Raw genomic sequence first — 25,888 nt, 5'->3', positions numbered from 1 at the left:
TCACATTCCAATTTTATTAAATTAAATTAAATATTTGTGATTGGAAAATTGAATTGTGTGAGCTTACCCAAAGAGGCTTTGTACCTAGTTGGTATAGTAGTGTGGGATTTTAGGTACTCACCTGTCGTGAGACTTATTTTGTCTGCATTATGTGTACCAATGTAATATGTGTTGGCATAGTGGATGGGTTATATTTTATTTACCTATATTATGAAATTGCCAATTTGTTAATTATCTCTCACTTATTAACCAGGGTCTATACGGGTAACTAGGCTACCCTGTTGGTAGTTTTAGTTGCTTTGTATGACGCTTGGAATGGCAGTGGAAGTTAATTAAATGCCATGTATTGCAGGTTCTGAGTTGCCCTGTAGGTGATTCAGTTCAATGCATTTAATTGTGGTTATTTGGTTGATTGTCCTTGGCCCGCGAAAGGGTATCTTTAGTGCTACAAAGACCCTAGCGATATTGATAATTTATGTTTTGTGTTAAGGGGCTGGAAAATAGTTATTGTTTTATATATATTAAATGCTTTATTGTGCTTATTATTTTCACAGTTAGTAGCATTCTGAATGTTCTGCCTATGACTGCTATGATAAAATTGGATGGGATAAATTATCAGAAGTGGAAAAAGATCTTGGTTATGAATTTGACATTTATGAAATTGGATTTGGCTTTGGAAATAGATTCATCCAAGATACCAACTAATGATAGTAGTGCAGTAATTAGGAAACTTTATGAGGATTGAAAGCATTCTAATAAGTGCTGCATGATAATGATGGAGAATTACATGAATGAAGCTATACATACTAATATTCCTAAGGTTGATATAGCAAAGGAACTTCTTGAGGAGACAGGAAAGAAATTTATCAAGTTTGATATGAATGAGAAGCATTATTATTTAGATCTTTTGAATAATACTAAGTATGATGATGCTTATCAGATAGGAGAAAAGAAAGAGTACTTCAATGGAAGGTGTGGCTATTGTAATAAAGTTGGACACAAGATGATAAAGTTGTTGGTTTGAGAACTTTATGTGGCAATTTATATAGACTTGAGTTATTTAATAATGATCTCAATTCTTCTATTAATTCTATTGTTGCCCCTGTTATTGCTTCTAAACTTCTAAGAGTTAATGATAATTCCTCAATGTTGTGGCATAAGCGTTTGGGATATATTTTTAGGCACAGGATGGAAAGGTTAGTGAAAGATGGAATACTTACTAATCTTGATTTCTCCGATCTGTCGACTTGTGTAAAATGTGTGAAAGGGAAGCTAACTTTCAAGATTAGAAAGGATAAGATAGTAAGGTGTGAAGATGTTTTGGAATTAATCCATACTGATGTATGTGGACCTTTCACTCCAACTGCTTTGGGTGGTTATAGTTATTTTATTACCTTTATTGATTATTTTTCTCGTTATGGATATGTTGAGCTTATTCGTGAGAAGTCAGATTCTTTAGTTGCCTTTAAAGAGTTTAAGGTAAAGATGGAGCTTCAAAAGAATAAGAAGATAAAGGCTGTGAGGTCTGATAGAGGTGGTGAATTTTATGGCAGATATGATGAGATTGGACGGAACCTAGGGCCATTCGCAATTTATTTACATGAGTGTGGCATTGATGCGCAATATACAATGCCTAGTACACCTCAACAGAATGGCATAGCCGAAAGGAGAAATCTTACTTTGTTGGACATGGTGCGATCTATGTTGGCAAATTCTAGCTTGCCAGATTACTTGTGGGAAGAGGCTTTAAGGACGGCTGCTTATATTTTGAATCAAGTTTCAAGTAAATCCGTTCTTAAGACTCCTTTTGAGTTGTGGTCAGGAAGAAAGCCTAATTTGCACCATTTTCGAATATGGGGTTGCAAAGCTGAAGTAAGGATTTATAATCTCCAAATTAAGAAGTTGGATCCTAAAACCATTAGTGAATATTTTGTTGGCTATTATATAGGATCTAGGGATTCAAGATTCTTTTGTCCTTCTCACACCACCAGGATCGTGGAATCAGACAGGGCCATTTATTTTGAAGATGATTTTGGATTTGATGATAATAATGGAACAAGGGTGCCTCAATGTAAAGAAGAAAATGTTTTCATTCCCAGTATAGTTGTTCCTGATAGAGATATTGTTGATCCAGTAGTTAATGAACCAGTAGTTGGTCAGAATAAACTCATTGTTGAAGAGCAGGATATTCCAGCTATTGCAGATGATGATGTACCTTTGAGGAGGTCACAAAGGACTAGGAGATCAGCTATTCCTGATGACTATGAGGTTTACTTGCAGGAGCATGAGTTTGACATAAGTGATGATTCAGATCCAGTAACTTATGAGGAGGCCATAAGCAGTTCAAACTCAAATTTTTGGTTGGATGCAATGGAAGATGAAATGAAATCCATGGCATCAAATAGAGTTTGGGATTTAGTTAAGTTACCAGAGGGTAGCAAGCCTATTGGGTGCAAATGGGTCTTTAAGACTAAAAAGGACTCCAATGTTCAAGTGGAGAGGTATAAGGCTAGACTTGTAGCTAAAGGGTTTAGCCAGAAAGAAGGAATTGATTATACAGAGACTTTCTCTCCTGTATCCACAAAAGATTCTTTTAGAATCATTATGGCGATTGTGGCGCATTATGACCTGGAGCTGCATCAGATGGATGTCAAGACTGCTTTTCTAAATGGTGATTTATATGAGGATGTATATATGGTTCAACCAGTTGGTTTCCAACAAACAGGGAATGGTAATTTGGTTTGTAAGCTTAAGAAATCTATTTAGGGTCTTAAGCAAGCTTCAAAACAATGGTATCTTAAGTTTGATGAGGTTGTCATCCAAAATGGCTTTAAGGAGAATGTTGTTGATAGATGCATATATAAAAAGGTCAGTGAAAGTAGTTTTATATTTCTGGTGTTGTATGTTGATGATATACTTTTGGTTACTAATGACACTGACATATTAGCTGAGACAAAGCAGATGTTATGCAACCATTTTGATATAAAAGATCTTGGAGAGGCTTCTTTTGTTTTGGGCATCAAGATTGTTCGAGATAGAACTAATTATGTGTTGCAACTGTCTCAAAGAGCCTATATTGATAGAATCCTTAAGAGATTTGATATGTATAATTGTTCTCCTGGAAGCGTGCTGGTCACAAAGGGTGAAAGATTTTCTAAGGATCAATGTTCCAAGAATGATAAAGAGATGATAGCGATGAGAAATGTTCGTTATTCTTCAGCAGTAGGTAGTTTGATGTATGTTCAAGTATGTACACGGCCTGATATAGTTTTTGCTGTGGGTGTGCTTGGTAGATTTATCAGCAATCCCGGTCCTATTCAGTACCAAGCAGTTAAAAAGGTCTTTAGGTATCTTCAGGATACTAAAGATCATATGTTGACATATCGTCGCACCAACTCTCTTGAAGTAGTGGGTTATAGTGATGCAGACTATAAAGGTTGTGTAGATGATAAGAAATCTACCACTGGTTATATATTTATCATGGCAGGAGGTGCTGTATCTTGGCGGATGCCAAGCAGTTAGTAACAGCATCCTCGACTATGGAGGCAGAGTATGTGGCGTGTTATGAGGCTACCCGTCGTGCAGTTTGGCTATGGAATTTTATCCGTGATTTAGGAGTAGTTGACTCCATTGAAAGGCCTATTATGATGTATTATGATAATACTGCAGCAGTGTCTTTCTCCAATAATTTAAAAGGTATTCCTGGTGCTAAGTACATTGATGTGAAATATTTTATGGTAAAGGAGAAAGTTGAAGAGGACCTCATTACTGTTGTTCACACGCCGACTTATAGCATGGTGGCAGATCCACTGACCAAGGCTTTACCGGTAGGCATATTTGAGGAGCATGTGTCCCGTATGGGATTGTTAGACAGTTGAGACTGCTGTGGGTCAGTAGGAGTTTGTTATAATTTCTGCAGTAATATCCATGTTGAGTATTATTTATTTATTTGAGTATTTTGATACATTGATGTATGTGGATCATTATTTATTTATGAGATGATTTATTACACATATTATTGCTCCTTGTATTTACAGGCCTGTTGAGACTATTAGTCTATGTATATGTGTATGTTGATCCACAGGTGCCATGGTGAATCCTTACTACCTAGTTTAGGTATATTGTTGTATCCTGTCGATACGCAATGTGCTTGAATGAAATGGTTTTGTGTGTTGGGGGATTGCACATGGTTAGGTAAATCTCTACTACCTAGACTGAGTTTATGGCATGTAAAGTAGTCAGTTGAAATGGTATAATGTTTTGGGAGATTTACTGAAAGAATCTCTACTGCCTAGTCTAGTATATTGTTGTGCTCTGTCTGTATACTATACATTTGGATGAAATGGCATTATGGTTCGGGAGATTCTATAGTAAGTGAGTTTGGATTTTATATGATGATGATTATGCAGTTCAAGTGGGAGAATGTTGAATAAATTAATATTTGTGGACTTGGCATAATCAATTACTCACTTACAGAGCCTATTTATGCCATTAATGGGACTGGCTTATTTTATTATTTTGTAGTAGGGTTCTTGGTCACACACTTTCTATAAGACTCCAGTTGGCCCATTAGACTGGAGGACCAACTCTCTTTAAAAGCCTAATAACTTACCCATATTTTTCCTAATATTATTATATTATTAAATTATTAGTATTTTGTGTGTGTTAAAATTAATGGGTAAGTGTGACTTGCAAAGACTATAAAAGGTCTAGGGCAAGCAAATAAACATATGCCATACGGTATTTTGATATTAGGGTTTTCAGAGATCTGAGAGTGGTTTGAGAGTAGTGTGTCCATAGGCACTACTTTATATTGTTTTCTATTTTGTAGGATTAAAGATTTAATTTATCAATGGCTGCGTTTGAAGGTTAGTAATTCATGATTAATAGAATTTATTATGTATATTTATATCCATAAAATTTCTAACAAAAGATAGAAGATATGATTCCAATTATGAACGCCGTTATATGTTATTCTTTCTGCCGATCAGATAGGAAATGCCAGGCATAAACTGGTTGACCCATAAATTTTGTTTTTATTTTGAAACAGAACAGATACCTAACATTGGTGGCTGTCGGTCTATTATTCATAGTATCAGCACATAACGGCAATGGTCGAGATGCAACGCAACTGTGAACACTAGTTTGGAATATGTCAGTGCTTTCTGCTTCCTTGTGGCTCTGTATTTACAGGAGTCGCAGTTGTAAAGCAAACCCTGAAATTTTGAAATTAATAGACCCCCTCCCATGAAAAAAAAGAAAAAACCCTTTAGATTCTTTCGTCGTTTGGGATAATGAAATGACTGCAAGATGCTTATAACAAAGCATTTTAGATAATACATGCTTTATTTATATTCTTTGGCTACAAACGCCATATTTTCTTCACATGAAGTCCATATCAGTCATTTTAATTCTTATTGACTCTTAGACCAAAATAGTTGCCACGAAAATCATTCATTCTAAGATATATATTATTCTTCCTTGAAGGGAAGTCTAGCATTTATTTAATAATTATTATAGAATATTCAAAAGGCATATATTTTATTACATAACTAACAAAACAGCCTTAATTTGTAGACTTCCAAGTTTGACGCTCTTTAGATCGATGAGCGTAAAAGCTCCTCCATCTTCTTAGCAATGAGCTTCAGGGTCGAGTCATAGAAAGAGACTAAAACTTCATAGCTCCAACCTTCTTCCACTGGCTCACAAACAAATGACCACTTGATCTTGCACCCATTTTTCCCATCATCGTGGATGGGTAATACTTCCATGGTACCCACGTACCACTTAAAACCCATGTTGTTCTCGAGGATCTGGTAGCTCAAACACCGTTTGATTGGATCAATCATTATTAGCTTCTCCTTGGCCCACCAGGTAATGGTCTGATCAGTACCAGAGGACGATGTTGTTTGGGTGTAAGCGCAGTACCTGATCAGACCAGTCTGGGCAGGAAATTGATTACCATCGTCGAGTAGGTAACACGTCTCAAGATTTGGGAACCACTTGTGAACGTTGCCGAAATCCTGGACGAGATCCCAAACTTGTTGTGGTGTTGTGCCTTTTATCTCAGCTGAGGCTTCGCCTTCCCATTTTGGGTCAACTTTTTGTTCCTCCATTTCTTCTGTTATGATTAGAGAGAAAGGAGTGAGAGAGAGAGAGAGAGAAAGAGAGTGTGGGGAATGTGGGATGATAGAAATCAGTGTAGAAGTAGCTCACGATAAACATCCCATTATATAAGTTTGAGCAGTCGCTTAGTTGGAAAACCAATTTAGATTTTTCAAAAGGCGTTGCGTTCAGGTTTGTCTCACCTAAAAAATCAGATGATTTTTAATAAAATAGATCTTAGTTTCCTTCCACGTGCTTTTTACTGGCTTTCACATTATTTGTAAAGGTGGACGCATAGGAGTTGAATCCGATATTGCTGTCGACGATCTCACAGGATAAGCGATGTTCAGCTTCGTCAACGGCTACGAGTCTTTCCTTGGACCAGCTAACGGGTGGTTTCTCACCTCCGTCAGGGCCGTCTCAACAATTTCTTCTGAGGCCCTGGGCAAAAAACAAACATTTGAAGTCTTAATTAAATATTATTTTTAATAAAATAGATTTTTTTAATAGAATTTATTTTTTTTTTGAATTTTTTTTTAATGTAAAGTGACCGATTTAAGTTTTGTATTCAAAATTTAATAATAAACCTTTTTCAATTGATTGAATTGTTAAATTGTTTAATCTTGTTTAGACATAGTTGAATATAAATAAAAATTTATTAATTTTAATTTATTTTTTCTTTAGACTTTTAGTTATTAAAATAAATCTAATTAACTTATTCAAATTAAAATATAAAAAAAATGAAAATGAAAGCAAAAATTATGAAAGCACGAAGTCTAGTTTTTTATAAATAGTAAAAACAATTAGTAAATAACTAAAATTATAAATTTATAAAAAACATAAAAAAAATTAAAAATATTATGAGAATGAACAATATAAATTCATTAAAATAAATAATAACTTACAAGTTTATTTTTTATTTTAGAATTATTTTGATCAAAATTGCAAATTATATAGGTTTGATATTAAAATTAAATAAATATTAAGGATGAGTGAATGAGAAATGATAAAAATAAATGAGCTAGATGAGAAAAAATGCATAAATAAATGAGAAAAGGTGTATAAACAAAAGGATTATTTAACGTTTTTTCTTTTTTTATCATTAAAATGTAATCAAGTATGGAATATAAAATATTTAAATAAATTTAATTGGTGTTATTTTTTAAAAATAAAAATAATTATAGTAATAAATGGTCAATTAGAATTCATAAAAAAAAAAATAATCAATAGAGATAATATAGAATTATTTTTAAATCAAAATTCTTATATTTATAAAATAAACTAATAATTATATTCTATTTAATAAATATATGTATATATTATATGGAATTTTGTTTTGGGCCTCAATAAACAGAAAGCAGTGTAAAGATAGCTCACGATAAACATCCCGTTATATAATTTAGTTTGAGCAGTGGCTTAGTTGGAAAACCAATTTAGCTTATTGGGAAGGCGTTGCGTTCGGGTTGTCTCACCTCAAAAGTCATGCAATTTCCAATTCTCTAATTATCAATGGTGTGCCAAATGGGCCACTCAGAGCAAAAAGTTCTTAGTTTTCTTACGAGTGCTTCTGACTGGCTTTCACATGATTTGAACAAAGTATGCCGAAGACTGCGTTCTGGAGAACTACAAAAAGAAGGGGCGGCATACGAAGTTTCAAAAGTTCTAGAGGAAGCAAATCTTCTCACCAAATTTTGTTTATTAAATAATATCATTGCATTCATTTTCCAAGTACTAATCTCATGTGGTAAAACAAATTTGGTCAAAAAGGTTGACTTCTAATTATAAACTATTGTCTTTTCTATAGCCTTGTCGTAAGAAACCACACTCCCATCCCATTTAATTGGTCTCTGATTCTTAATTCTCTACTCCATAGGTCATAAAAAGGAAAAGAGGCTTCAATAGACATTGGGGATTATAAAATTTCATAAATTGACAAAGCTAAAGTGAAGACAGACAATATTTATTTTCTTTTTTCTTTTTTGCATGACTATTATTTATTTTCTTAATTACTCTAAATTTGCAAATGCATCCTCCATTCTCTGAGACAGGCGTTGCAAGCCCACCTGATATTTCCCCACCAAATCATCCAATACCCAACCGTCTACAGGATCAACGGTGAAGGACCACTCAATCACGCAATCATGATGATGATGATCATGGCCGTCTATGGGAAGAATCTCAAAGGTGGACACATAGGAGTTGAATCCGATATTGCTGTCGACGATCTCATAGGATAAGCGATGTTCAGCTTCATCAACGCCTACGAGTCTTTCCTTGGACCAGCTAACGGGTGGTTTGTCACCGTCGTTGGATGGAATTGAGAAACCGGAGCAAAATCTGATGCAGCCGGGTTCACCGTTTGTGCCATGGACGCCATAGCTGGTGGCTAGACTAGGAAACCATTTGTGGAAGTTGAAGAAATCTTTGAACAGAGGCCATATTTGGTCTGCAGAGGCTTTTGTTAGCCTTGCAGAAACCTTCCCTTCCCACTTATCATTTGCCTCTGCATCTGCCTCTGCCTCCATTGGAGAGAAGTTTGATCAATAGATTAATATAATTCTGCTATACATACTGATGATTATATATATATATTACACAAAAGTGCATGTTTGGCAAACCGAAACAAGAAAGGAAAGTAAGAGATAATATATTAGATGGACGGAGATATTTGTCCAAATTACTATCCTGACAATAATGGAATGCCACTCTATTTTTTTAAAATTATTTATTTGATTTAATTTATTAGGATATGCTCTCGATAATTTCGACTATATCGACGATCGACTAAATTTAAGAGAACATATATATATATATATATATATATATATACACAGTGAAAAAAATATCAATGTTGATAAAAATATTGAAAATATAAATTTACAGAAATATCGATGGAAATGTCGATATCGATGGAAATATCGATAAGGTTACGGAAACTATAAATTTTTAATTTAGAATACAAATTTTGAGATATAAAATAATTAATATAATAAAATAATATAAAAATTCAATAATTAGAATACAATAATAATAAAAAATAATAAAATACTCATCCAATTAAGCATATATACTAAAATTTTATATATTATATTAAAAAAAACTAACAATGTTATTTGTTTATTTTTAAATAGATAAAATCAAATTTATTAAAAAAATAAATAAAATTAAATTAAACACTAAGATAAAAAAAATTAAAAAAATAAAGAGATGTGTATTAAAATACACATATAAAAAAATCATGTATTATCCTTTATATAATATAATATTATCATATTATTATTTTATATTATTTTATTATAAAATATTATCCTATTATATTTTATTTTATTTTATTATAAAATATTATCATATTTTATTTATTTATTTTTTTTTCCTTTCTCTTTCCTTTCCCCCACGGGGAAGAAAGATTTATTTCTTATCCTTTCTTCTTCTTCCTCTCTTCCCTTCGTCTTCTTCCTCCCTCTTTTTTCTGCCAGATCATAACCAACCCAACCAGGCTCTCTTCCCGTCGTCTTCTTCCTCCCTCTTTTTTCTGCCAGATCATAACCAACCCAACCAGGGAAACAAATTCATAACATATCAAATCCAGTGAAGCAAATGTCACCGATACTAATGAAAAGTCGCCGATACTATTAATTGTCGACCACCTACGATACCGAAAGGGAGGGGGGGAAGAGTTTCTATCATGGGTATCGTCGGAATGTCGCCCGGATTCGATGGGTTTCGCCTAGAAACGCAGAACTTGGTCGGGATTTCGTTTTTTGGGTGGATATGGTGGAAAATCCGGTGGAGAAGTCAGCGAGAAGTCGTCGAGTTTCAGTAGATTTTTCAAGGAGATATCGACAGCTACGATTCTGAGATCAGATATGTTATGAATTTGTTTCCCTGGTTGGGTTGGTTGTGATCTGACAAGAAAAGAGGGAGGAAGAAGAAGAAAGGATAAGAAATAAATCTTTCTTCCACGTGGGGGGAAGGAAAGAGAAAGGAAAAAAATAAATAAATAAATAAAATATGATAATATTTTATAATAAAATAATATAAAATATAATAGGATAATATTTTATAATAAAATAATATAAAATAATAATATGATAATTTTATATTATATAAAGGATAATACATGATTTTTTTATATGTGTATTTTAATACACATCTCTTTATTTTTTTTATCTTAATGTTTAATTTAATTTTATTTATTTTTTTAATAAATTTGATTTTATCTATTTAAAAATAAATAAATAACATTGTTAATTTTTTTTTATATAACATATAAAATTTTAGTATATATGCTTAATTGGATGAGTATTTTATTATATTTTATTATTATTGTATTCTAATTATTGAATTTTTATATTATTTTATTATATTAATTATTTTATATCTCAAAATTTGTATTCTAAATTAAAAATTTACAGTTTCCGTAACCTTATCGATTTTGACATTTCCATCGATATTTCTCTAAATTTATACTTTCGATATTTTCATCGACATCAATATTTTCTTCATTGATCAGATCTCAGAATCACAGCCGCGGACATCTTCCCAAAAAATCCACCGAAACCGGACGACTTCTCGCCGACTTCTCCACTGGATTTTCCACCATATCCACCCAAAAAATGAAATCCTGACCGACTCTTGTGTTTCCAGGGTAAACCCATCGAATTCGACAACATTCCGACGATATCTATGACAGAAACTCTTCCCTCCCTCCTTTCGGTGTCGAAGGTAGCTAACAACAAACAGTATCAGCGACTTTTCGTCGGTGTCGGCGACATTTGCTTCACTGTATATATATATATATATATATATATTTGGTAATTATTTAAGAGAAAATATTTTAACATTATAATAATTGATAAATACAATAACGGTGCAGGCTAAGCCTAGAGCATGTGAAATTGATGAATTTCTAGAGAAGCACCCTTTATTACTGATAATTTCGTAATCAAGCAAAGAACATGCGAAATGGAATTCCTATCCATTGGGATTTATTTTTATTTTTGGTAATTGTATTATATTGGAAATAGTCATTCCATGTAAATTGGCAAGTGCATCCTCCACTCCGAGCCAAAAATTCCAAATCGACATGGTACCAGTCCACATAATCGCGCAACCATTTGACAATCATCATCTTCTGAAACAATTAATTCTTGATGGTTGACATGTAGGAGTCTAACCAATAATATTGCTGTCTATGGTCTTAATGAGCAATGTTCAGCTTCATCAGCATCTAGCTATGAGTCTCTGTTTTTCTTAGACCAGATATAACGTATTTGTCACCATTGCCTAAATCATTGAGCATTTTGAGATTTTGAGAAAATTTTGAATACATGAAAACTTTCTAAGCTTTTCTACATCATAAAGTCCTCAAATAAAAAGATTGGGAGGAGAAAATGACCAGTCTTTGGAATTAGTTTGAATTCAGACTTGGAAGTCAAAATGTGAAATTAATGAAATGTATAGAGTGCAAGCATCATCGGCTACAGTAGCAATGGTGCATAGGAAAACGAGCTTTTCACAAAATGAGCCTCGTACATTTAATTAAAAGTTTAAAACCAGTACCTTCATTCTAGTTTCCTAACAAATATTAAACGTTAAACGGTCAAAACCACAAACTCGGATAATTCTTCCTTGGTGGTCATATAGGAAGGTAATTTGGAATTTTATCAAGGAATAAAACGCGAAAAAGTTTTACAATCCAGCAACGACTTTTGTCGCCCACCTTGACAAAAGAAGAATATGTCTGGGCACCGAAACAAGCAATTATCCACCAGGCTCACGTTAGCTGAACCAGGCTTCAAGCCCATCAAAGGCCCAGGAATCGGCCCAAATAAGTAGTTCCCACCCAGTAACAGCCTCTCGAACGACGACGTTCCTGCCCCAGGAATGGCCGCTTTCACTGCATATTGAGATGGCACCATCCCTGTAAACTCGTTATGCTCCAGAGACAGAGCCGAAAGCTTCGGCATGAATGCCATGAAAGCTGGTAACAGACCTCGGAGCTTGTTATGGCTCAGATCAAGCGCTATTAATCTACTATTAACGCCCATATTATATGGAGCTCCCATTGACGTGAAGTTGTTGTGAGAAAGCGTAAGTTGTTGCAGCGAAGGGTGATCGAACAGAAACGAGCTCACTCGCCCACTTAACTCGTTGTGACTCAGATCCAGTACCTGAAGAACCACCAAATTACCGAAACCACTCGGCATATCACCTTCTAGATTGTTGTTTCGGATCGACAATTCCACCAGTGAAGTCGGCAATGGCGAGGGGACTTCACCAGAAATGTGATTATCACTCGCATCGAGAAAATACAGGTTTTTGAGCGAATCCAAGATGGGAATCTCGCCGCAGAAGTTATTGCCTTGGAGCTCGAGCCGTTTCAAGCTGATGAGGCGGTTGAAGCTCGATGGGATTGGGCCGCGAAGGTAGTTACCATCGAGGTAAATCTCTTCCAGGAGAGAAAGATCGCCAAGCGAATCGGGGACGAAACCGGTGAGAGAGTTCTCGGAGAGGCTTAGATGACGTAGGCGTGATAGGTTGGCGAACGAGTCGGGAATTTCGCCGGAGAAGGAGTTGAAAGAAAGGTCCAGAGTGTGGAGGTAAGGGAGGTTCCAGGAGGTGGAAGCGAGAGAGCCAGAGTAACCCACCTGGTCGAGAGTGATCTCGGTGACCCGAGCAGAGCCCGAGACGATTCGGTCGCATCTGAATCCGCATGTAAAGCGCTGCGTGAAGATGTGGTCGCAGGGGTCCACCGAGAAATCCCAAGAGCTCAGACAGGATCCGGGTGTTATGGAACCGGTTTTCAACCCGTTTTTCAGATCTTTCAGAACTTGCATGTCTCCCGTGAAGGTTCTTGAATGTACTGAATGGAACAGTTCTGGACATAGTGATACCAAAAGAAGAAGAAGAAGAAGAGAATTGAAGGAGATGAAGAGGGAAGAAGAATTGTAATTTGACATTTTTCTTTTTGAATTTGGAACCAAAACGGAATGGAATAGAGGGTGAAGTTCGTTAAGAGAGAGAGAGAGAGAGAGAGAGAGAAGTAGTAAGAAGTAGAATCGAAGAGATTGATTTCATTACCTTCCTCATTCCTTTTGAACCGTTAGATTTGAATAAAATAAATTACTGGTCACGTGTTCAACCCACCTAATGTGATAGATTTTTATAAGAATGGAGGGTTTGAGTCCTAATATAAGTTCACAGATAATAAAAAAGGCAGATCATCATGTACGGCTTGTTCATTTCATTTATTAATTAGGTCATAATCATACTCGATGTTGTCATCGAAAAGAAACTTCTTTGCTTTCCTTCTCCCTGTATATCATTTGGAAACTCTATTCGTACATGAAAAATTATAGAAAATCTGCTTCAATCAGATAACTTATAGAACATATACATTTGACTAGAACTGATTCTACTCATGTCTTCTACCACATTACCGAACTGTTACACAAGAAAATTTTCTTAGAAATGAATTGATGAAAAATAAAAATGAAAAAAACTTTTGACATTTGGTATTGACCTGCTATTATCATTTGCACCATAAATTTTTTTTTCCCCCAAAAAAAAAAAATATATATATATATATATATTGAAAAGAGAGAGAGAGAGAGAGAGAGAGAGAGAGAGAGAGGGAGAGAGATTAGCCTGAACTTTTGATAGGATCACTGTTTTTGGCGTCTGAGTTAATCATTCACAATTGGTGCTCCTGTATTTGAGCAATGTTCGTGATGCTATCCAGATACTGCTTGATGCGAGTGGGGTTTGTCTCGAATATGAATGGCATTCCCCTTATCTGCAAATTCAACATTTGTGACAAATCAAACAAATAAGGCACAAACAAGAATAAAGAAGATAGCAGCCAGTTTTCATAGAATGCCGACATAAATTGCAGTATACATGTATTAATAAAGGAACCATAAAGTATTGCAGAGGAATAACAGCCCATCCATATAAATTATTTTTGCAGCAGCGTTAATCAACTAAAAGGACAAGGTAAGTGCGAAGTGGAATGCAGAGGTACTGATTATCAAAAAAAGCTATGCATAGCATGTAGCTGCATTTAACAAACAAAGCTACAACCTTTTATTTTCATTTTTCAGTTGAGGGAACTACGAGCACATACCTCAATCAAGCAATTGGAATTAAGGCTTACACTCAGTCCAGGGCCTACTTCCTTGCCGTTAATGGAGATTGCAGACTTTCCTAGATTTTTGAGATGGAATGATCCTCCTTTTTCCAACTTAATAGTTGCCTATCAAATATGAAAAAGAACACATCATTACATTCATATCAAAGATGGTAGAATTTATTATGCCCTACTGAATTTTAGCAAGAAGGGGTTAATAATACAAGGTGAAACGACAAGCAGGCCGAAGGTTTGCTAGATAATAATAGCCCCCTCCCCTGTCCTCAAAAAAAAGATGTTTCTACACCTGAGGTAGATTATACATATATAGTAAGTGTAACCAAACCTCTCTTCCAAACAAAAGAGTTCACCAGGCATCACCTTTGTACGATTAGCACATCAGCATATCCTAAAATTTTTGACACACTCATGCATAATACGCTATAGTTGTATGTATTCATTTAAGGAAGTTTCTAGGGGAAACAAAATATTTCTCTTATGAATAAGTTAAGATGATTAAAGAAATGCTCACCTGCCGTCGGGATATTTTATTAGCACGGCCTTCTCTTCCCAAGTCAATGTCAACAGTCACATCTTCTGTTGATCTACCAAGCAAAACCTGAATACAAATTTATTATTCAGTGAGATCGTCATTCCACGTTGGCTGACTTGCACCCACTTGTACCATAAAATTTCCATAAACCTATTCTAGCCTGCAACACATTGAAAACCACTATCCATTGAAACACATGAAGTCAAAAACCTTCAGATTTTGTGAAAATACAATCAAACTCTATCACTCTAGCTCCTTCCAAACAAATTCCATCCTTACTGTTGCTAAACACCAATTTAATTTGATAACTAAGGAAAGTGGTTAGTCTAAAGAGAGAATCACTGCATACTTCATAGCTCTTTTCCAGATTTGACCAAAGGGTTGAAACCCATTATACACCCCTGATAAGAGAGAAAAGATGGAAAAGATCCAATACCCAACCCAAGTAGGTAATTTATGGATGTGCAAATACCTCAGGTTTCTTAATATAATGCTTTGAGTGGCGCCCATATAAAATGGCAAGTGCTCCATGAGATGCAATAGCTCTCTGCATATAAGAATAAGCACCCTGTTCCAGCCTTATGATGGCCCTTTTAGTGGACTCATTCTGATATCTTAAGACTGCACATATGAAAGAACAAGCATCAATTATTTGCATAAGAATATAACTTTTCAGGTCTTCTTAGTAACAGAACAGACAAAATACAACAGTACAACAAAAGGGAAAGAAAAGAAATTTTAAAAATAAACATGAATGATTATAAATTACTTAACTAAACAACAATGAGTACCATATCAAAGGAAAAAATAATAATAATAATCAATCAGATATATATGATAGAAGGAAAATCATATGTCAGCACGTGCTTGTTCACAGTCGAAAGAATATCCTTCAGTGAATTTCATTAGTCTAGGACCTGAATCACATAACAGCATGTTTCCTCAGTACACATGGGGTTACAAAAACATGGCATGATTTCCAACGTGTACCTTCTTCTTACCAGGGATGGTCAATATTAAATAAACAAACAACACATGTGCATATTGTCCATGGTGATATGACATACAAATAACTACAAATCTCATTGTAAAAGGTATCCAAATTATATAAGATGGAATTCATGTAAAGATAACATTGTAAAAATGTTATGCATGGATATATGCCACAAAAAGCCAATCACTTGACAACAAAAAGCTTATAAAGCATCTCCTTCAATTCAAATGCTAGAAAATGACTGAATAAGAATTTAAAAAATTTATTAAAGGAGTAGCAAACCATAGATGCAGATAATAACCAATGTATAGATACAGAACAACTGGCTATCAATTTAATGAAGACTAGCTTGATTGGGTTACCTTCCTCCCTCGCATACAAGTCCTGGTCATCTGGATCCAAGTCCATATCAAGTATCTACAAGGAGAAAAATGAAAAGAAACCACATATAAATAAAAAATAAAAAGATACCACACCTATCAACAAGATGCTTAATATTTTGGAGTTACCATTGCCTCAATATCTGAATAACAAGGTACATCATCATCACTCTCAATAAGCATCCCATCCTGTTCTGGAATTGGAGAATTTAAAGCTGGTTCTGGGACAACATTGTTCATGGATGCTACTTCTGTATGTATTGATTGCTGATCTCTAGTTGCAACTGACACATCATGTTCCTCTTTAATTCCACTAGCATTTGTCTGAGAATAGCTTTTAAAGCTCTCAGAATCAAAAGCTTGCTTCTCTATAAAACGATCAGTTGCGGTGAGATGCTTTGTGAATACAATTTCTTTACCATTTTCATGCATTTCAGGGGAAACTTTTGTTCTTACATTTTCTATACCAATCTGATCTGGACAACCACTGGCAATACCTACAGCCTTAGAAATTACATTAGGTAACTCAGGCTTAGACGGCTCAAATTTAACCCCAAAATTAACAAGAGAAGGTTTTGAGCCTATTTCCTGCATATTTGGACACAACATTTGAGAAGATGCATGAGATTTTCCAGGAGCATTTCGTTCTTTGTGCATAAGGCTTGGTCCTCTATCACTAGTTTTTTGAATGCCAGAGAAATCCTTAGGAGATGAAGAAATGGTGTTATTAGCTTCTTGAAACTTCTGTTCAGCTGTAGAGGGCATCATCGTCTGGGACAAATGATTTGGAAGAAATATATCATCATTGCATGGAATTTCCGGGTCTTCTGTGTTTAACATGCAGTTAATAACTCCATCTTTCAATTCAGGAAATTGAAAACTGGAAGCTAGTATAGATGATTCCATCTGAGTCTCTGAACTGCAAGACATTTGTCCATCAACATTGTGAGAGCCCCCAATGTCATCTAGTTCTCCAGGACACACACCAGAAGAACTTGTAATACACACATCCGGAGCTATTGATGTCTCTGCTTCAGTTATATTATTGATGTTATCTTGACCAACATCATTTGGTGAATTCAACAAAAGCGAGCTCAGGCCATCAAAGTAAGACTTACCTAGGTCTTTTCCATCAAAATTCATGCATTGGAATTCTTCATCATTGGTAAAGTCCATTAAGGAATTAGATAATTCTGCCAAATAACCTTCGCGGTTACTATCACCTTTGAAATCATCCAAATCCATTTCGGTTTTCACCTCAATGTCCAATGGCACATCATACCCTGATGTTCCTGTATTTTTAGCATCATAATCATCAGGAAGTTCAAAAGAACCTCCAGTGCACAGATCTTTATCTTTAAGACTGAAGTCAACTGGCAAAGCTGGTGCTGAGACTGTTCTCCACATTGACATCCCAGGAAGTGGAGATGAATAATCCAAGCTGCTAAATGATGCTCCACATTCTGAAATAGGTGAATTAAAGACCTTATTCCCTTCAAAATCGGAGCACATATTTGGCTGGTCACTATTAATATGATCAAATGCAGATGGGGATTTCATTCCCAAGTCATCAGCTTTAAAGAAGTCACATACTGGCAATTCTTTCGATTGTCCCAAGTCCTCAATCCCAGAGCCAGTACCTGCAACAGGATTCTCCCCAAAAATATGAGGAATTTCATTATGTGTGTTATTTTGCTCAATATGAAAACCTCCTGCAACAGGATTCTGGACTCCTAAATGGAAGTTATGGACTGCCGCATCACCACTATCAATCATATTTTGAGGAAAAGCATGGTCTATAGCATCCATATCCGACCCCTCAAATCCAAAAGGATTTGACATCGGATCCCCAGGCATGCAATTTGCAGATAGATGCTCATCTCCGTTTACTACATAATTGCTACTACCAGGTGCAACAAGAAAGCTGAGGTCCATGGAATTAAAGGGTTCATTGCAGATCCGTTTACGCCGAGCATAGTAACAACTACGGACACTTTCAACTTTCCTCTTCCCAGAAACACACTTGTTTTCTTTTGAATTTGCAATTTTATCAAACTTAGATGGAAGCATTGACGCAGAATGCTCAAACTCAATCATACAAGCAGAAGCTTCTGCAGAAACAACAGGATCATAAAGGAGAGAAAGCCACCGATCTTGCAGTTCTCGAACAGTAAATCTGCGAGAAAATTGCACAGCACCTTTAGCAAGTGACTCCAAGGAAGCACCAGCCTGAAAACAGAATAAAGAAATTATATAAGAACACAGTTCTAAAAATATATCTGCAATTCATACTAGCATCAGAACCCAAAGAGATTTAACATGGAAAGAAAAAATAAAAACAGTAGGCATTCTGTCACAAAACAAAAAATGTTGAGTTACTAAAGCCAGCTGTCCATGATCAATGAGTGTTCAAACAAATTTCATAATAAAGTGAGATAGGAATCACTACATAAATTTATGAATTTACTAATGAGCTGTTCGGAAGAAATCAATTTCAATATTAACAGGCCACTTATTTCTGGTTAGTCTTCTATTTTCCTTTTATGTCATCTTTTATTATCTTTTATTCGGAAGCTCATAAGTACATAAATTTCACCTCAAGATAGCTTCTAAACTTCCATCTTGAATAATGCATAACATTAACAGGATTCCCCCAGCTAAGAATTCTGTGGGATGGAGGACCAAAACAGGAACCTAGATTTGAGTTGTTAAAATATATGAGGGTATGACCTAAGCCTTCATGCAATGAAACAAAACATATATTTTCAAAAATATCCACTTTTGACATCAAAACCTAACATTTTCACAAAATTAACACTTTGTAACACTTCTTTTATGCCACCCAATAATTTCCACCTCAATCCCTACCTACATGTGACAGATATAACAAACTTCAGGCTTTGCAATGTCATGCCTCTAGCACCAACACAAAATTCCACACATATTCACACTCCTGTATTTAGCATGGCCCACATACCTTGGTTCAACTTTTTTGAATTTCAAACCTAAATAGAGGGGCATTCTGCAAACAGCAAGTACTAGGGGCCTGTTTGCTACCTTGGTTCAATTTTTCGAATTTCATACCTAAATAAGGGCTTCTTCTTCTGCTTCTCCAAAAGTGCTTATTGAGGAAGCCACTCTTCATTGATTTTAGTTAGAAGTGGTTCTAGATGCCAGAAGTACTTCTTGAATATTGTCCAAACACTCCCAGAAGCTATGCCAAACAAGACCTAGAATCTTAAGCAAAAAAGAAAAAACTACCCCTAGAATGTTTTGGTTAGACATGTTTTCCTTTCTTTTCTTTTCTTCTCTTTTCCTTTCCTTTTTTTTTTTTTTTTCCCCTTTTAATGGCAGTGAAAAAATATATGCACTTGGAAATTAGAAAACTGTTTCTTTTATGCCAAAATATTTATGCTTAAACACAAGAAATCCATTGATTTCAAAATCTATTAACAGAGATAGTATATTTGCTTTTAAGGGGGAAAAGAAGAAACAAAACAAAACAAGGATTAGGCTACAAAAATTTGAAGTAATCAACTCCAAGAATCAAACATTTAAAAAATAAATAAACAAACAATATTCGCTCATTTCTGAATAATAATACAGAGGGTAAAGCAACTGACCAAGAAGAAGTAACATAGCCACCCATCCCACATTATAGACGAAGAAAGTTAAATAGGATTTCCAAAGACTCGAAATCGAACCCAAAGAACATCAATGGCGGTTACAAAACTTACCTCGACGGCGTTTTTCAGCAAAAAGTCATCTTCAGGAATCCAAGGAGTGACAGGAGCTAGAGCACCCATGGTGGCGGGACTTCAACAAACTATCTTAATTTCGCTCTTTCTCTTTCTCGCTCTCTCTCTCTCTGAGACTAAGCTGTGTACATTCAGGAAGGAAAGAAGCTTTTCAAGTCACAACAAAATAATAAAAGAAAGAATAGAAAAAATTAAAATTAAAATTAGAAAAACTAAAATAAAATAAAGTGAGAAAGATAGAGAGGTTCTATTAGAGGTAGTGAAAAAACCTAAACTTTTTTTAATATTTGATTGAGCGGACTGGCAAAAGAGAGAGAGAGAAGAGAAGGAGAGAGCAATTCGGTGGTGTCTCAGGTAACCAGTAAATTCATGTAGGATCCATGAAATCAATGTCAGGTTAGGGCACGTGCAATCTCTCTCTTTCAGGTTACTATTTTACTGGACTTGCAGGTCGCCGCGGTATCCAGCTTCTGCTTCACTCTTGGGTTGACCATTGACCCAACCAAACACTCTCTTTCCTTTCTATTCGCCCAATTTTTTTTATTAATATTTTATTAATTTCGTAATCTAAATTAAAAAATATTTATTAAAACATATGCTGCGTACAGTGAAAGCTGTTATATGTCACGATTAACCTTTTGTCGTTCTTAATTGTTTTTTGTTTTTTCGTTTTTTTTTTTTTTGTAAGGTAATAAAAGGCATTGAGTTCGATTTTTTAACTTTAATATTCTAAAAATAAATAAATAAATAAAACTGTTTTAGAGTTCACTAGCGTTTGCACGGAAATAAGGGTTGATAAAATAATTAAAATAGTAATAAATGACCATAAAACATAAAATAATTGAATACCACGGTCCACCAAAAAAATACATGTGTCACGTGCGTAGCTAGCACGAAAGGTACGTCTTGACTATGTTTGTAGTACATGTCTTATAAAAATTTTCATATTAATTATGTCATCAGTCAAAAATTAAACTCTTACATGAAATTAAAAAGATCTAATAAAGACAGAGAATATTAAGATGGCATTGAATAAATGAAGAGTTATATTAAGATGGCATTGAATAAATAAAGAGTTTAGGAGTGAGAGTGTAATGTGAATATTTGAAAGGGACATATAGCTTTTCATGTCCAATTATAAAACCTAGATTGTCAAAATTACGAATTTTCCCATCTATGCTTTCTTTGTCAATTCAATTTTATTTTTTCTTAGGAAACTTTCTTTGTCACTTCACAAAACTAATATTAGTCAATCAATGGACTCACAATTTTTTTAAGACGAATTTGCCATCGACGGTGACCAATCGTACCATGGGCCATGGCCCAATGCCAACGGGACCATATGTACGAATCCAATAACGACCTTTCTTGTTTGTCGGAGACCTTCTATAATTTTCTTTGGACATCGGAACTTTTTAACAGCGACTGTACTGTCTGTGATGTATCATTAATACCATGAGTTGACTTGTTAAAAGAACTTGCAAACATTCCGATAATTATGTTCTAATCATAAGTTAATCACCATTGACATTTTTTTTAAAACACTAGTACTCTACCCTTTTCAACCGATCATTTAGTTAATTGGTAAATTGCCATTCCAAGCAAAGAAGTAGCTAGGTGAACAATAACTGGGCAAGAAAGAAAATACAAATCAACTAAAAATGTACAAAGCACAAACCTATATAAAAAGCATCCAAAAAAAATTGCGTAACTACCAACAGAAAGGTGATGATTAAGAATCAACAATACTAATATCAGCAGGCTTACTCAAATATAATATATTATACATATTGTAAATCGATAAGATTTAGTAGCAACCCTACATTCAATGTCAATTAGTCTCTCTGGATCAAATCAAGATCATTAAATATATTATCCCAAAAAAAAGAAAAAAAGAATGAAATCCTTTTTGCATGCTAGTAAAAATTCAAATTGTCAAGTCCTAAAAAAATAATCCTACAAAGTGTTTAACATGAACTACGTATGAAATTGCCTATTAAATATGGATTTTTACTGCAATTAACATTGTATAATAGTATAATATATCAGGTAATTGTATAAAAGCATATGCACCACGAGAAGTCTGCGGTTGCGCAAACATCTTCAATATATTAACTAGAAAAAAATAATAATAAGTGAACTACAAATTCAGTTACATAAAAACCAACAGAAATCCATGGTACGTAGTTAATACATAACTGTTGAAAAGCATAATCTTTCAAATAATACCCATACGAACTATACATAATTCATTTTCAAAGATACACAACTGAATATAATTTAAATATCTATTTGCCTTCACAGCCTCAGGAGTAATACTTACTACTACTCAAGCAAGGGATAGGCAATGAGATCTGAGCCTGTTCCACTGTGAAGGTTAGGCTGGTTCGGTTGCAGGCGCAATGCAAACATGCGAGGAACTATTTCTGTTGAGTATCCAATAACGGATTCATAATCCCCTCTATTGTCAACTAATCCATAGTGTGGATCATCTTCTCTAGCATCCTAATCAAATCGAAATTCATCTAATTAATATGCATTCAAAAAAGATAATAATGATAATAATAATAATAATTTGAACTAGAAGAGTATTATAAGCTTGATTAATTTCATAGTTCTTACAAATTCGATAAGGAGATTTTTGTTTATTTGTCTTGCTTGCTTTAGCTGCAAACACATTTCAAAGAGCGGAAGAAAGAGAGAAGAGTTTTCTGTCAATACTGATAAAAAACGCTAACCAAAAATATTTCCTCCAATCTAAGATCAAATATCAGAGTGAAGAGACAAAAAGATTATTAACCATGGTCGATTATTAGACGTACCTTTTTGTTGGTAGTTTCGATCTGATTAGAAAGCACCTTATACTGTAAATCATTATGATAGTTATGTTACATAGCTTGCAACTTTCTAGTTTATATAAGCATATAAATATACCCACAATTACAAATAACAACAGCAACAACCAGAGTAACCCCAGTGTAAAATCAAATATTTTAAATACCAGAAAATCAAAGCAAAACTTGAGCTCAGTGAACAAAAAGGAGGGAAAGGGAAAATAACATTTAAGACATTAATATATGTAACAATTTATGTGCTAACTAGCAGTCATCTCCTGTCTATCTAGTTCCTTTGGCAACTAAAGGAAAATCTCAGTGAAGCAAACAAGGTAGACGTCATAATAATATAAAAACAAATTGGACATGTTTCCTGATTTTACGATTTTATTGTTTTTTAAGTAAGTAAATTGGTATATGAGATGGCAAGTCAATTGGTATTTATACTTTCAATTAACTAATATTTAGTTACATGTATTGCCAGTTAAATTAAAAATAAAAATTTTATCCATAGATTTACTTAATTCATAAATAATAAAATGCTTTGTGATGAGAAAAATTAATTCATAATTATTTTTAGACAGATAAAAGCGCTTCTTATAATGTTTAGTAATAAAATGTGAAATTATTTTTTAGTGCTTTTATTTTCAAAAAAATCATTTTTTTAGTAATTCTTTATAATTCACTTCAAGAGATTGCTAAGAATTACTCTCAAACTAGTCCTTATACAAATTAACTTAAATTCAGATATTTAAATATCATAAATTTTTGTAAAATTCCTTTTCCAAGGAAAAATTGTAAAAAAATTAAAAAAAAAATGTAAGAATCCTATAATATAATTCCCAATTATCCACTTGAAAATTAAAGAGTTTACTCTTGAACTTTATTTATTTATTTGTTTATTTATTTATTTTGATGCAGAGTTTAATCTTGAACTTAATTAGTTTTTTCTTTCTTTAAAAAAAAAAAAGAAAAGAAAAGAAAGAAAGGACAAAGAAAGTGACGCATTAACCGATGTAAATTTAAAATAAATTAACAAGAAACAGAAAAAAAAAAATATATATATATATATATATATGTATAATTGAAACCCTAGAAAGAAGCGGTAGACAAAGAATGAACGATTCAAACCTTGCGTTCTCGAATAACTTTGACAGCCTCTTCCATATCTTGCTCAAGCCCAAGCAGTTCCTTAAAGCTCAGCTCGTTCAGGCAGTCACCCATCCTCTGCCTATATATCCACAAATCATCAATTTTCCATTAATTGAAGCTATTAAATATAAAATTTTCAAATACTGAAAATATATATCACGCTAACTCTTACCTGATCTGCTTCCGGAGACTCCTATTTACCTCTTTCAGCTTCTTCAGGTTCTCTTGCATTCTCTGCACGCATATATATATATATATATATATATATATATATATATGTATATATATACATAGATATAATCCAAAGCTTTAGATATATCTTTATATTAGCGTATATTTAATTAAGTGAGGGAAGGAGAGAGAGACCTCATAGTGAGAGTTCCATAGATCGACTCCTTCAGACCTCTGGTACTGATCGTATATTTGCTTCGTTCTACCGAGATAAAGATAAATAAATAAATAAATAAAACCAAAATTATAACCAAATTAAAAAATAAATAAATAAAAACAAAAATGCATGGGAAAAATCCAACGGTAGTGGAAGATTTCTAGGGTTTGAAAGATTAATTACGTGGTGGATGGGCTGATGAATTCATGGAGTTTTCCGGTGCTGGAAAGCATGAGAATGGAGACTTTAGCATCGCAGAGAATGGTGAGCTCGTTGGCTTTCTTGAAAAGCCCATTGCGTCTCTTGGAATAGGTTACCTGCCTGTTGGTTGTGTTCTCTATCCTCTTGATCTGGATCTTTCCCCTTGCCATTTCCTTCCTTTTTTTTTTTTTTTTTCCCAAAGCAAAAATTGTTCTCTTCGATCTGATTGAAAATATATAAATAAATAAATTAATAAAAGAAGAAGATATTAAATAGGAGTGGAAGAGAAAAGGCATTGCCAAAAATGGAAAGGGAATGCCGAATTGGTGAAAGGTTTGGAAGAGTGATAAAAACGGGGGTGGTAGTCATACTTTGTTTGGACTTTGGACGAGAACAGCTTTCTCAAAGTGGGGACCATTACTTTCCGTCCTTCACCGTCTACTTATCCTTCCCATTTTCCTTTTGATTGATTCAATTCAAAAAAACTAACGGCTGGTTTATACCCGTTGGATATTGACTAGCTAGCTGGTCTCATGTGCTTTGGGTTACACAGTACTAATGACTAATACCTAATCGTAATTGCTCTCTCTGGCTCAGCAAACTAGAGGAAGAAAATAATAAATAAATAAATAAAAGCCTAATAATATATAATTGCTCACGCCAAATATCTAGAAGATTAGGAAAACAAGAAACACAGCTATTCTCTGTGCCTGCCGGCTGGTTTTGTGTGAATGCAGGCACGCAGCTTAGGTTTGTAGGTAAATCAATTAATAGCTGGCACATCTGCGCCGCTTAATTAATTTCTACACTAAATACTATACTTGAATTGCTTAACGTTGTTCAACACTTCTAGCCTTCAACATTTGACTGCATTTAACAAAAAAGCTACACCCGTAAATCCATGACTTAAGATGTACATTAATTCCTTCACGTAATTGCCCAATTTACATAAACAACACCCACGATTATATAAATATATATTGTATATTTTAGAAACATTACACCGTTCTGAACATCTTCTATTTTGTCATATTCCAAAAAAGAAAAAATGATCTTTGAAAATTTATATACAAAATTGGTGATGTTGCAAAAAGAAAAAAAAAGTGCGGATTTTCTTTTTTCTGTTATTTCTAAAAACACAAAGGCATTTATATGCCCCCCCCAAAAAAAAAAAAAAAAAAAAAGCGTGTTCCCGGAGTTTTCGCGATATTTATCCTTTAAGAAAGCTTGACTTTCTTTTTTTTTCATTTTTTTTTTCTATGTACTAATCCAAAAATTTACTACTGTTAAAAGTAGGAAATTGGAGTTTTTATTTATTATATTTTGGAAGTATCAAAGAAGTGAAAAAGACGTATAACCCACGAATGAAACAACGAACTTCAGCGCAACGTG

At 34.1% G+C, this 25,888-nt stretch overlaps 5 protein-coding genes across 8 annotated transcripts; all 5 read right to left on the bottom strand.

Moving 5' to 3' along the window:
• Window positions 1-5,438: 5,438 nt before the first annotated feature.
• LOC125422985 (lachrymatory-factor synthase) lies at window positions 5,439-6,219 on the bottom strand. The gene has a single exon (XM_048475759.2). The coding sequence runs from the start codon at window positions 6,114-6,116 to the stop codon at window positions 5,598-5,600; it is 519 nt and encodes a 172-aa protein (XP_048331716.1). The 5' UTR covers window positions 6,117-6,219; the 3' UTR covers window positions 5,439-5,597.
• A 1,544-nt stretch (window positions 6,220-7,763) lies between these two features.
• LOC107420473 (lachrymatory-factor synthase) lies at window positions 7,764-8,879 on the bottom strand. Its single transcript, XM_016029441.4, has one exon. The coding sequence runs from the start codon at window positions 8,628-8,630 to the stop codon at window positions 8,112-8,114; it is 519 nt and encodes a 172-aa protein (XP_015884927.1). The 5' UTR covers window positions 8,631-8,879; the 3' UTR covers window positions 7,764-8,111.
• A 2,614-nt stretch (window positions 8,880-11,493) lies between these two features.
• LOC107420468 (receptor-like protein 38) lies at window positions 11,494-13,189 on the bottom strand. Its single transcript, XM_016029436.4, has one exon. The coding sequence runs from the start codon at window positions 13,065-13,067 to the stop codon at window positions 11,772-11,774; it is 1,296 nt and encodes a 431-aa protein (XP_015884922.3). The 5' UTR covers window positions 13,068-13,189; the 3' UTR covers window positions 11,494-11,771.
• Window positions 13,190-13,449: 260 nt separating this feature from the next.
• Window positions 13,450-21,367, bottom strand: LOC107412700 (uncharacterized). 4 transcript variants are annotated; one of them, XM_048475757.2, is made up of 8 exons: window positions 21,188-21,367; window positions 19,901-20,042; window positions 16,293-18,392; window positions 16,146-16,200; window positions 15,262-15,410; window positions 14,769-14,855; window positions 14,234-14,362; window positions 13,450-13,903 (listed from the first exon to the last, which is right to left on the bottom strand). In XM_048475757.2, exons 2-8 carry the CDS (start codon window positions 19,967-19,969, stop codon window positions 13,802-13,804), a joined length of 2,691 nt encoding a protein of 896 aa, XP_048331714.2. In that variant the 5' UTR covers window positions 19,970-20,042; window positions 21,188-21,367; the 3' UTR covers window positions 13,450-13,801. The 4 variants fall into 4 exon arrangements, with proteins under 4 accessions (XP_048331714.2, XP_015876009.3, XP_024926845.3 ...); XM_016020523.4 differs by lacking the exon at window positions 21,188-21,367 and adding an exon at window positions 20,191-20,400; XM_025071077.3 differs by lacking the exon at window positions 21,188-21,367 and adding an exon at window positions 19,248-19,633 and having other exon boundaries at window positions 19,901-20,184.
• A 636-nt stretch (window positions 21,368-22,003) lies between these two features.
• On the bottom strand, window positions 22,004-24,718 carry LOC107412697 (agamous-like MADS-box protein AP3). The gene is made up of 7 exons (XM_016020519.4): window positions 24,479-24,718; window positions 24,274-24,340; window positions 24,080-24,141; window positions 23,887-23,986; window positions 22,744-22,785; window positions 22,544-22,588; window positions 22,004-22,426 (listed from the first exon to the last, which is right to left on the bottom strand). The coding sequence occupies exons 1-7, from the start codon at window positions 24,664-24,666 to the stop codon at window positions 22,247-22,249; spliced, it is 684 nt and encodes a 227-aa protein (XP_015876005.1). The 5' UTR covers window positions 24,667-24,718; the 3' UTR covers window positions 22,004-22,246.
• Between the last annotated feature and the right edge of the window lie 1,170 nt (window positions 24,719-25,888).

This window comes from Ziziphus jujuba, chromosome 5 (genome assembly GCF_031755915.1).
Source record: "Ziziphus jujuba cultivar Dongzao chromosome 5, ASM3175591v1".
In the NCBI taxonomy this organism is placed as follows: domain Eukaryota; kingdom Viridiplantae; phylum Streptophyta; class Magnoliopsida; order Rosales; family Rhamnaceae; genus Ziziphus; species Ziziphus jujuba.
This window is presented reverse-complemented; position numbering and strand designations above follow the sequence as displayed.